We start from the raw sequence: 12199 nt of genomic DNA on the forward strand, positions 1-12199 counted from the left end.
AGAATTTCAGGGTTTTTTCGCATTCCTCTCTCAGGAATGAGAGGGCTACTGAGAGACCAATAGTCTCCTAGAAAGGTGCTTCTCATACTCTCATGTATCTAGGGACTTTGTCAGGCACAGATTCTGATTTCAGTAGGACAGAGATGGGTCCTGAAATTGTGCTCCCAGGTAATACCACTCGGTGGACCATACTTAAGAAGCCAGCCACTGGTGTGGATCAGGATGGTTGTTCTTTGATGGGTAAGGAAGCTTCTCAGTTTCCTCTGACCACAGCCTGGGCAATGACTGAACGCTAGTAGCAACTCTGAGTTCCTGCAAAGTTCTATGAGATTTATCTTTCTGGGAAGATTTTTGTTATAGAACATATAGTGGTTTTATGAAAGCATGTGTCATTTTTTAATGGCATGTCACACTCTAACACATAACTTAATGGCAACCATAAGGACAAGGACAAAAAGCCATCAGATAAGGTGTTCCATTATGTAGAAAAATCACAAATGAGGAAGTTCACCAGTTACTTTAGTCAGCTTTATGCACGAACCATAGATAAATGTATTCTCACTAGTTCTCCCTTTTTTCCTCATGTTGGAGAAGTGGTTAAAACAGAGAGATAGATACACGGGTTTTTTGTTGGTGGTGGTTGTAAAGAAAATGTGACAGCTTTAGGTTCCTGCTTTTTTAGCACAGTTACAGAACTCCAGGTTAGCACACGAGGATCAGCGTCCTTAGATTCACAATTTATTTTCCTAAGTTGAATTTTCAGCCTTTTTATATAGTCCATTTTACATGGTTTCTCTCTCCTTAGAAAAAAACCATGTTTGTGGATTCAGTCTGACTGCCCTATCTGAGGAGATTTCTGTTTTTGCAAAAAAATCTTTTTGAGCCTTTTACCTTCTGTGAAATAAAGACATTAAAATTTACTTTTGTAAATATGGGTAGAAAGATTATGAAGAATAGAAGAACTAATGTAGAGATGGAATTTAAATTCTATTTTTCTAAGTGACTTTCTTTGTTCTGTTAGTACACATGTAATTTTCAGGTATTTTAAATGCTATATACAATTATCCCATCAGCCTAATTGTTTAGTGTTATTATCCTGAGTGGTTTTAGAAAACATTTCTTTGTTTTGTGGGTAGAATTTCTCCCTCTACTGATTTTCTTTTTCTGTGACTTCACAGTTATGACAGACATAGATCTGGTATGAATTATACTTGGTATATTTTAGAAAGAGCCATTTTGCATTTCTATAAATAAACTTGCACAAAGGTGGGCCAATCATAAGTACTGAAAAATACCATCCTTAACTATTTTAATATAAGGTATTCATTTTTAAGCACAAAGACAAGATTTCTCACAATGTTAAACAAAATGCCATCTCTTTAAAAGCAAGAGCCCGCTCTCTCATGGTTATTCTTAAAACCCTTAACGTTGTGACAAAATAATTTCCATGTGCTCCCTCATTTTGGGAATGAATGTGAAAGATAAAAACAAAAAAAAAAAAAACAAAAACATACTCATTACAGCAAAAACAATACCTATAGTCATTATATTGGTATCTGGTTATTCAAGGTGGAATTCAACTGGCTATTACACCTTCGCCCTGCAGCAAAGGTCCTCCCACTGGTTTCACACATTTCCATTGAATATATTTAAAATATTCCTTCATTATACTTTGCACTTAAAAGGAGCTGAACACACAGTTCCTGTGTGAATTTACTTCTGTATATCCTGTTGGTTTAGGATTGGAAACTGTCTAGTTTGCCAAGGTTCAGAAATCAAACCAAATTAGGACACCAGACAAGACTTGTGGCATTTTAGTGCAAAAGATACATTTTATTAAAAAGTACAGTGTGGATGAACAGATAAGTCAGTAAAATAATTTGGGGCATTTCATCTGCTTCACTCTTGACGTTGTATAGTCTATAGGTTTGGATAAAGGTATAATAACATATACCCACCACTATAATATCAACCAGAATGGTTTACTACCCTAGAAACCCTATTTTCCACCTGTTCTTCCCTTTCTCCCACCAGCTCCTGGTAACCACTGATCTTTCAACTGTCTCCACAGTTTTGCCTTTTCCAGATGTCATGTAGTTAGAATCATACAATGTGTAGCCTTTTCAGATTGGCTTCTTTCACTTAGTAATATGCATTGAGGTTTCCTCCATATCTTTTCCTGGCTTGATAGCCCTTTGCTAATGTTGAATATTATTTCATTATCTGAATATATGACAGTTTATTTCTTCATTCAACTACTAAAGGACACCCAATGCTTCCAAGTTTGGGCAATTATAAATAAAGCTGCTGTAAACATCCACACACAGGTGTTTGTGGAAGCATGTTTTCAACTATTTGGGTAAATGCCAAGGAACTGAATGTTGGATTGTATGATAAGAGTATGTTTACTTTGAAAGAAATTGCAAAATTATCTTCCAAAGTGGCTGTACCATTTTGCATTCACACCAGCAATGAATTAGACTTCCTGCTGCTTTACATATTCATCAATATTTGGCGTTTTCAGCATTTAAATTTTAGCCATTCTAATGTGTGTAGTAGAACTTCATTGCTGTTTTAATTTGAAATTTCCTAAAATATCTGATATTATCATATTTTCTTTTTTGTTTGTGTGATTTGTCTTTTTGTTTTGTTTTTTAAATGGAGTCTCACTCTATTGCCCAGGCTAAGCATCCACTATAGTTTAAGGAAAGGAAACAGCTAGGAACTATTACAAAAAAATAACCCAAGTCTCCCTTTCTAGAGTTCAAGGCATAGTAACAACTCTTGGCTGGAGATAACTATTTTAAATTTGAGAGAGAGAGAGAGAGAGAGAGAGAGAGAGAGAGAGAGAGAGAGAGAGAGAGAGTCACATAGTCACACAAAGAAAGGGACAAATTGAGAGAATTAATTTTTATCCTCAGGAGTGAATAAAATTCCATAGGGAAAGAGTGTTCGTAAAACAGCAAGAGGCCCAGGGATATCTCTGGAGTTTTCATTCATGTTTATGGGTCCGGTCAAGGAAGAGAACCAGTGAAGGACATGGAGAAGAGGCTGCCAGTGAATGTGAGGTAGGAGACCAGCCGGGAGAAATTAATATTTCAAGGAAAGCATGGTTGTACTAGTTGCTGTAGGGGAAGGGATCAAGCAAAATGAGACAGAGAGTTAGCCTTGGCAAACTATTGCTCATTGGCAACCTCCACAAGATCTGTCTGACTGGAGTGAGCAGATGAAAGCCTGATTAGAATGAGTTGTAGAGCAAATGGGAGGTCAGCAAAGTAGAGACATGCAAGGCATATAATAACTCTTCTGAGGACTTTCCACTGGAAACAGAAATAGGGGGGTGGTAGCTGGAGAAATGCTAAAAAGGTATTATGTTTTAGATGGGTAATACTAAGGTACGTTTATTTCTTAGAGTGATTCTGATTTGTTTCTGTACTTGATACCAGTGACCAATGTCTGAAATTGATTTGTGTAGGCTTTGATCTAATATTAAAAAGTAAAGGGCTGGTGCTGTGGCTCAAGTCTGTAATCCCAGCACTTTGGGAGGCCAAGGCATGTGGATTGCTTGGGCTCAGGAGTTCAAGATCGGCCTAGGCAACATGGTGAAACCCCATCTCTACCAAACATACAAAAATTAGCCAGGCATGGTGGTGAATCCCTGTGGTGCCAGCTACTCAGGAGGCTGAGATGGGAGGATTGCTTTAACCCAAGACGTGAAGGCTGCAGTGAGCCATGGTCTTGCCACTGCACTCTAGCCTGGGCAACAGAGCTAGACTCTAACTCAAAAAAGAGAAGGGGACAGGGAAGAAGGGAGGGAAGGAAAGAGAGGGAGGGAGGAGGAGGGAGAAAGAGAGAGACAGGAAGAAAGAAAGTGAAAGCAAAGTAAGGATAAACATTTTGCAGGATAGCAGTGAAAATATCATTAGAATGTTACAAAATTCATAAAACCAAGTGCCATTTAAAAATTGCAAGCAAATTCTTGCACCTTCCAGTTGCATTTACAATTCTAACTTTAAGGAAAGTATGTATGTTGTCCTTGCTTGTTACCAGAACCCACTAAGCAGTATCTTATTTCTCTCACCTCTGTGATGCCTTGAACTTTCTGGGGTTTCAGAGTTCATCACCTCTGCATACATAACAAAAATTCATTTCGCATTCATCTTTGACAACCCTTATGAACAATGTCTTTGTATTTCTTGTGGCTGTGTCAACTCCTTTATCTCTGATTAAGGCTCATGCTGCATTTCCTTCTATATATGAACATTGTCCTGTAACCACTGCCTTTGTCTCATAAACGTTTAAGGACTGGGTAAAGCAGGGACTAACAAGAACCAGAAACGGCAATTCCTGGTTATACTTATTTATTCCCTGTATCTTCCACTCCTGGTATACCTATGTAGCCTGTGAAAACAGAAATTCTTGTTGACTGACACTGACAAACTTAATTAACTTACACATTTTACTGAACAACAATAACAACAACAAGAGAACCAACATATTAACAATACTTTGAGATCACTGGGTGGACACACTAGGTGTGATCTACCATCCTCAGGGATTTAAACTGCCCTTGTGCAAACATACTTTATAAATTGAGACCTGGCAGGCACCCAGGGAGTGGTTAAGGTCTGCATTTATTGCTGAACTTTGGTCCAACACCCTCAACTGATTGGTGGCATTCTGGGAATAGTTAGCTGGGTGGAGATGAGCATGTCTCAGCAGAATAATTTGGTATTATTAGCATGACATTTGATATTAAATATAGTATTATGATAATCAGGGACCATGGTTTCTTGACTCAGAGAAGTCACAAACTTAAAAACCATTCAAACAAGTTAATCCAAATTACTTAAAAACAAATACAAGAATGACTCTGGTTCCATTTTGACTGTTGGTTAGAGAATTAACAATTATGAGAAATAAGCTTGATAGTAATAGTTACTACAGAAAAATAGGTTTTTCTTGTTGCTTTGTTTCTTTGTGGAGAGATGAGCTAGGCTGGAATTGGGGGAGAAGAGATGTGATAGGTATACATTATAATGCTGCTTTTTCTCTCCAGATCATGAATTTAATTGGTTACTATTGTGCATATGTGGGAAATTAAAAATTAAAACATTCTGTAATTGACCAAATTTCACGGTTGACTACATAATTACGAAAGGAAATAAAATAGTACCACAAAGGTTTATTTCTGTCCTCCTAAGTCATAGGGCAAAAAGATGTAGGCATCTACATCAGATCAAATACAAATAAATTAACTTTTAATTTTCTTAAACTTTTGGAGGCATTGTTCAAGACAGATTGGTGACAGGAAATTGTATACTAACTTATAGTGAAGACCAATAATCTCCAAAATTCTCTGAAGATTGAAATTCCCTCAGCCATTTGGAAGCCTTAAAAATGTAGAATATACACTTTTTAAAATCCAGACTTAAAAATTGAAAAGTAGATGGTAATTTACTGAGTTTTAAGATGATTTTCTTGGTGTTTTTAGACACCATTTACTTTCCTTGGCTTTCTAGAAGGCCCGGGGAGGCAGAAAAACACATATGACTCTTGGCTATATCTCTTGGTGTAACTTACCTACTACAAATTCTGGACAGCGTGGGTCAGGGAGCGAATAAACTACACTTAGTTTACTGAGTTTTACAAAGCCATCTGGCTTTATGTTAATGTGTTATTCAGATTCATCTGAAATTGAAATCATCACAAAATGTTCGTTTGCATTTTCATTTTTGGGTAGTCTGCTTATTTTTTTAATCGAAGCATTTAGAGGTTGTATTCGTTTGTTTCAGGGCTCATCCCTGTTGCACAGCAGCCGGTTTATTGTGCTTCAAAGCATGGCATCGTTGGATTCACACGCTCAGCAGCGGTGAGGCTGCAACAACCATCGTCTCTCATTTATCTGTGCATACATTTGTAAAACATGAATTCTGTAGAGAGGAATCACTTGAGAAATCAATACATTTGGATAAAAGATGGAAAAAAAGCATACCTCCATCTTTATTAGAAAAAATAGTTTTCAGATCATCTAAAGGACCAAATAAATAATAGACTCATTTTTCAATGAAGGAGATTCTAAATACAGATGTGTTATTTAAAAATGTATTAAGGATAAATAATGGGGAGATAATACTTATTTCCAAAACTAACTCCAAATTTAAATATTATTAACTTCAGATTTTCTGAAATAGAAGATGCATAGGCCCCAGACATTATTTGTCACCAGTGATATGATGAAAATGAGTGAGAACATGGGGCTGGAAGGAGGGGTGGGGCCACACATTTACTTGATAGAGTGGTCAAGGATAATGTCTCCATGAGGCCTAAGGTGAAAGGTGTACAGAGCTTAGAAAAATACTTTAGACCTAACTGATCCCATGCATTGATGATATGAGGTGAGAATGCCTGCCTGTCTGCAACTCACAAAAGGACATCTTGAATGGGGTCTGGTAAGCAAGGGGAAAGTAGGATGAGGTATCACTCAAGACACCAGCAGAACCCAGACCAAAGGCGGCTGTGGGCCACAGTTGTGAGCTTGGATTTTATTCAGTGTAACCATCCATGGGGCTTTTACACACAGGAATGATAAGATCAGATTTACTTTTTAAGACCATTGTGCCTGCTGTCTGGAAATTATATTACAAAGGACAAGGGTAAAAGCGAAAAGAACAGTTGTACAGAGTGGTTCATCTAGGTAAGACAGAGAGGAGTCAGTGAGAGAAAAATATAATCAAAGAACTGCTAAGACACAGAAAAAACAGATGCACAAATGTTAAATGTTCAGCCAAAATGGAAGATAAGTAGTTCTCACACTTAATTTGAGTGTACATTATTACCTAATTTGCAAAGACTTAATCTTCAGATAGACTTCATATAAAGCTCTCTTATAAAGCAAAGTACATCTTAAAGACCAGAAATTATATTTAAAATTACAAGACTGAAAACTTCTGAAGTCAGTTCACGTTATTCAGGGTAGTTACATTCCATGAAGTCACTTGCGAACACTACGTTAGTGACTACTGAACCATTGCTTTTAGGGGCAATATTGGCTTAAGTTCCTGAAAGCCTCTGGTCACAAAATTCCAATCAGTCAACACATAACCTTGTTTTATGTGTATCCCTGTTTAAAGACAAGTTATTTATTATATATTGTATAAACATGGAATTCATCACTAAAGCACTTATTACTCATGCCTGACCAAAGCTTATCTAACACAAATATTTTCTATAAGACACATCAGTCTTCTTGCACTAAAGAACACTCCACAGCACTTCTACAGTGGGTTTGGTAGTCATCTTAAACAGCAGAATTACCAAGAAAAAAGCACAAAAATTAGAGAAACATGGCAAGGCAGAGCCTAGTCTTAACGTGACCTCAGCAGGAACATGCACGTTAGTGACTCAGATTTCTCACTGCTCTGTGCATGTTCACAAGTATCCACAAATGCTCCACAACTATTGATTTCCAGGGTCACAAGTAAATTTTAGGAAGCAAATTTGGCAAATTTGTTCATATGTAATCCATGAATAATGAGAAATTGACTAATTTTTTAATAATTGCAAATAATATCAATAGTTTGTAAATTAAGCCAAATAATATTACTCCAAAAATACTTAAATTGTCTTCCAGATGGGGCAGAATGTTAAAAGTCTATAGACTCAAAGTTCTAAACATTTTCACCAAAATTATTTTGTAAGTATTATTTGTTATACATCCACAATATTTGAAAGAAAATGGTATATCAATTCTAAGCCTCTGCTGCTTAGCTTCAGGTCCCTGCAGAGTTCAGTACATAAGAGAAGCTTACATAATTGTTTCCAAAAGTTGTCCAGTAATACTGATTTTTTAAACTTAATTAGGTAAGACTTTCAGGAATTAATACAGTACTTTGGGTATGTGTTCTTTTCCTGTCTTTCTATTTACCAGTCATTGTTATATAGCCGGAAGGATATCTGACTATATTTTTTACACGAGACTATTGTAAGATGCTTTCATGATCAGTTTGTCCTGTGCTATATGTTTATGAAACTGCTGAAACCTCCAACCTTCTCATTGGCAGTTGGCTGCTAACCTTATGAACAGTGGTGTGAGACTGAACGCCATTTGCCCGGGCTTTGTTAACACGCCCATCCTCGAATCAATTGAAAAAGAAGAAAACATGGGACAATATATAGAATATAAGGATCATATCAAGGATATGATGAAATACTATGGAATTTTGGAGTAAGTAAAACTATACTATTTTCTTTTAAACGATGAAGCAAAGTATTATTTAGACAAGCAATAAAAAGAGAAAAAATAAGCTTATATATTTGAGAAATTAACACAAGAATCAAACTTTTGGTTTAGCAAACTCTCTGGGAGAAAATATTTTTTTTTTCTGGGTTTAGGAATAGAATGTAAGTTTATACATTATGAATATTACTTTGAAATATGGAAAATGCTTCATTACTACCTTCAGCCACAAAGTTGATATTTAGCCACCTTTGAATGCAATGATACCTTCTCTGCCTAAATTCCAAGCAATATTAAAACATACTCTTTGTGAAATATTGTAAGGTTCCATAACTTCAACCAGTTTCTGAAGAAATAGTTGATACACATGCACACATGCACACATACTTACTCAGTGAATTACGTCTGAAGAAATAGTTGATGCACATGCACGCATGCACACATACTCAGTGAATTACATCTGAAGAAATAGTTGATACACATGCACACATGCACACATGCTTACTCAGTGAATTACATCTGAGTTAGAGTAGTCTGGGATTTCATAGCACAGAATCATGGTTATCAGGTTTAAGGAATCAGACTTGAGGTCAAATCTCGGCTCTACCACTGACCATGAACTTATCCATCTTACCTCTAAATGCTTCAGTTGTCCCACATATAAAATAGACATAATATTATAACAAACTTAGGGACTTTGTAAAACTTAAATAAAATGATATGTGTAAGGTACTTAAAACACCAACTGGCAAAAAATAAAATGTTCAGTAAATGCTAGCTGTTACATTTCTACAGATATAATAACATTTATATCTGGTAAGTCTAAGATCAACTGATATGATAAAGATGAGAAAAGCGATCATTTGCTCCATGAAAATAATTAGTATAAATTCCTCCTGCCAAAATGTTAGAAGATTACAGCTAAATTTATCAAAAAGTTAGCTAATATTCAATTAAAAAAATCTAATTGAATAAATTGTATAAATGGGATATCTAATCTAGATATCTAATATGTAATTAAATAAAAATTGGAAGTAGCCATAGCTTAATGACATACATTTCCCTATAACATGTTCAACATAATAGATTCTTCAGAAGTAAATTTAAAGTGAAGTGATAATATGCCTCAATCTTTAGTTTCACAATACTGTTTTCTCTATTTTTAGCCCACCATTGATTGCCAGTGGATTGATAACACTCATTGAAGACGATGCTTTAAATGGTGCTATTATGAAGATCACAGCTTCTAAGGGAATTCATTTTCAGGACTATGACACAACTCCATTTCAAGCAAAAACTCAATGAACGGAACAGCTTCTATATCAGCCAAAAGTGAAAATAAGCAAAAATGACTTATATTCAGACCCTATCTTCATTTGAATATAGCTTTTAATGAAATATTGTAGTTTGAAGTTTTCTTTTATGCATTTGATGATAAACATTTTCGAAAAATTTAGTTAAGTATATGGATAAAAATTATGAACTATTAAAAATGTCACGTGGACCAAAGCTAGGTTGTAATCTCAGTAGTCTAAAAAATGATGAAAACAAAGGATATTCAAGGAATATTCTGCCTTTTAAAAAGAAAGAAAGTGTATTTATATCTGTGCTTCATAAATATTAACATTTTTCAGAACATCATTTTAAAGGAGATACTTGAATTGTTATTTAAATCAAACCAGATGTAAAACACTCACACATATAAAGTTCATATTTTAAAACAGGAAAGCTACTTAACAATGACAAATATTTCATAATAATTTCTACCTACATACCATCTTTCAGCTGAACAATTTCAGTTCTTTCAAGAGCTTCTTAAAGTAGCATACTTAGGGTCAGTAGTTAAGGAATAACCTATGGTGTAAACATATTCCAGATGAAAACCGATGTATGAAAAAAATGACAGACAGTAACTGATTGACACTGTTGATTCACAGTTTAGCCTCCCATCCGGGAAAGGCATTTCTTTCCTCTGCTCACTTTAAGAACATTAACTGACTCCAAAAATCTCAGGAATTAAACTTCTATCAGTTACAGCAATAAAGAATAGTTAGTACTCCAAAAATGTTATATTTAAGATATGCTCAACAAGAAAAAAATGCAAATGTAATTTTTTTTCAAATTACGTTTTTGTTGACTTGTACCAATTTCAAAAGTGCCTACCCTTCAATAAAACTTTTTTATTCTTATCTCTATACATTCCTTGGTTTTTATGTATAGCTATCAACAAAATGAAACCACTTTGCCACAGCCACAACTGTAAATGTTTCTGTACCTATGCTGAAATTTATGACACTGATGCAAAAATAGCTGTGGTGTTTTGCTTTTTTTGCTGTAAGCTATCTTAAGAAAGAATAATTAAATACACCTCCTTTGGGTAACACTCTTCGCAAGAAGTAAGTAATGCTAATAACAGTGAAAGCACAAGATTCCAATTCAGTCGTTTTCTCAAAAAAAAAAAAAAATCGCAAAAGTGACTCATCCTGTGTGCTAACTCCAGACCTCCCAGCTTGAAGTAAAATTTAACCATGTGAGATTGATGTGGATTTCCTAGAAGTACTCACATGAATTCTGCTATAGAAAACTATTGCCTTCACTTTTAAGGAGTAATTCAAATATGAATAACTGCAGTCTAGATTTTCATTTAATGTATTAAAGACAAAGTAATGAACATCAATGAACATCTGATAGAGATAAATTGTAAATAGGCACAATCTTGTTTGTATATTCTGTCAGTGATCAATCAGCAAATGATGTAGGTATGCCCAGTATCACTGATCTTACATATTTTTCCTCTGTCATATAAATAATATAAACTTTTCACTTATGGACAATTTTTTGGTCTAGTAGCCTTCAATATACGTTTTGCTTTGAATTATTTTCTTTTCAAATCAATAAACTATGTAGACATTTAAAATCAAATATCAAATAGAACTGGAAAAATGTGAGTTATGTAAGTTTAAAACTAACTTGAAATCATATCTTCTATAAGTAGCTCTAAATAAATTCATACTGTTATATGATATCTCTGTATACTGGTTGAGAAAATAATTAAATTGAAGTGTGGGGAAGGAAGACCTTGGTTGATTGTATTTTTCAGTGAAAATCCTAATGTAAATGGTACATATATTTTTCAAATGTGTTTTTCTTGGTAAAATGAAGTTGGTACTCTCAGAACAGCAAAACTAGAAATACATAGACATGGAGAAAAAGATTGAGACTTGATAATGACATTGAAATGTCCTACAAATTTTATTTTCTCATATAAATACAAATTTAGATACTTGTAATATCATTTAACATAGAAGTGACTATATGACAATTTCTGCTTACTTTTGCTCTTTTTATAAATTTAGCATACTGAAGAGGTCTGAGAATACAAATTTTGAAAAAAGTTCAAGGTATTTCACATAGGACGTATCATCTCATGCATAGTTTTTCTTAAATTAGAATTTCAAAGGAAAATTGGTGCATAGGAAAGGTGATTGGACCCAGGGTCACAGTTACTGTCATAGGGTCTCCATCTCCTTTTCTCTTGTTAGCTTCCCTTCTGGGCAGCTCTTTCACATGATGACTTCCTGGATCTGCAGGCCTGATTTCCAGCAGCTTTCAGTCCACCAAAACAAGAACTGATTTGGCCTTGCCTAGGTTATGTGCCCACTATTGAGACAGTCCTTGTGGTCAGAGAGAGGGCTAATCTGCCTGCCCAGAAGGAGATGGTGTGCCTCCTCAGAGCTGGTAGAATTAGGGAATGGGAGGGAGACAGGAGAGGTGGGCAGGACATTGACCTGAGTCCCATGGACTAAGATAAGCAGAAGGAAAATTTCCAAAAGGAAAATTGTGCTGTCATTACCAGAAAGTAGGTGAACACACGTTGAGGTGACAAAAACAATAGATAGCTGCTGTAGAGGAAGACAGAGTGAGTAAAGATAAGTTACAGCTTTTTATTTATTTATTTTG

At 35.2% G+C, this 12199-nt stretch overlaps 1 protein-coding gene and 1 long non-coding RNA gene across 5 annotated transcripts in view; one reads left to right on the forward strand and one right to left on the reverse strand.

The window, feature by feature from the left end:
* Nucleotides 1-10434, forward strand: part of HPGD (15-hydroxyprostaglandin dehydrogenase) — a 30168-nt gene extending 19734 nt beyond the window's left edge. Inside the window, exons 5-7 of the mRNA XM_002745206.7 lie at nt 5796-5872; nt 8064-8227; nt 9406-10434. Of these exons, the coding sequence (XP_002745252.1) occupies nt 5796-5872; nt 8064-8227; nt 9406-9544 (380 nt within the window). The 3' untranslated portion in view covers nt 9545-10434. The remainder of the gene's footprint in view (nt 1-5795; nt 5873-8063; nt 8228-9405) is intronic.
* LOC144581708 (uncharacterized) overlaps nt 1-12199 on the reverse strand; it is a 187696-nt gene that overhangs the window by 13587 nt on the left and 161910 nt on the right. The window lies entirely within an intron of this gene.

Source organism: Callithrix jacchus, chromosome 3, assembly GCF_049354715.1.
Source record: "Callithrix jacchus isolate 240 chromosome 3, calJac240_pri, whole genome shotgun sequence".
NCBI lineage: Eukaryota > Metazoa > Chordata > Mammalia > Primates > Cebidae > Callithrix > Callithrix jacchus.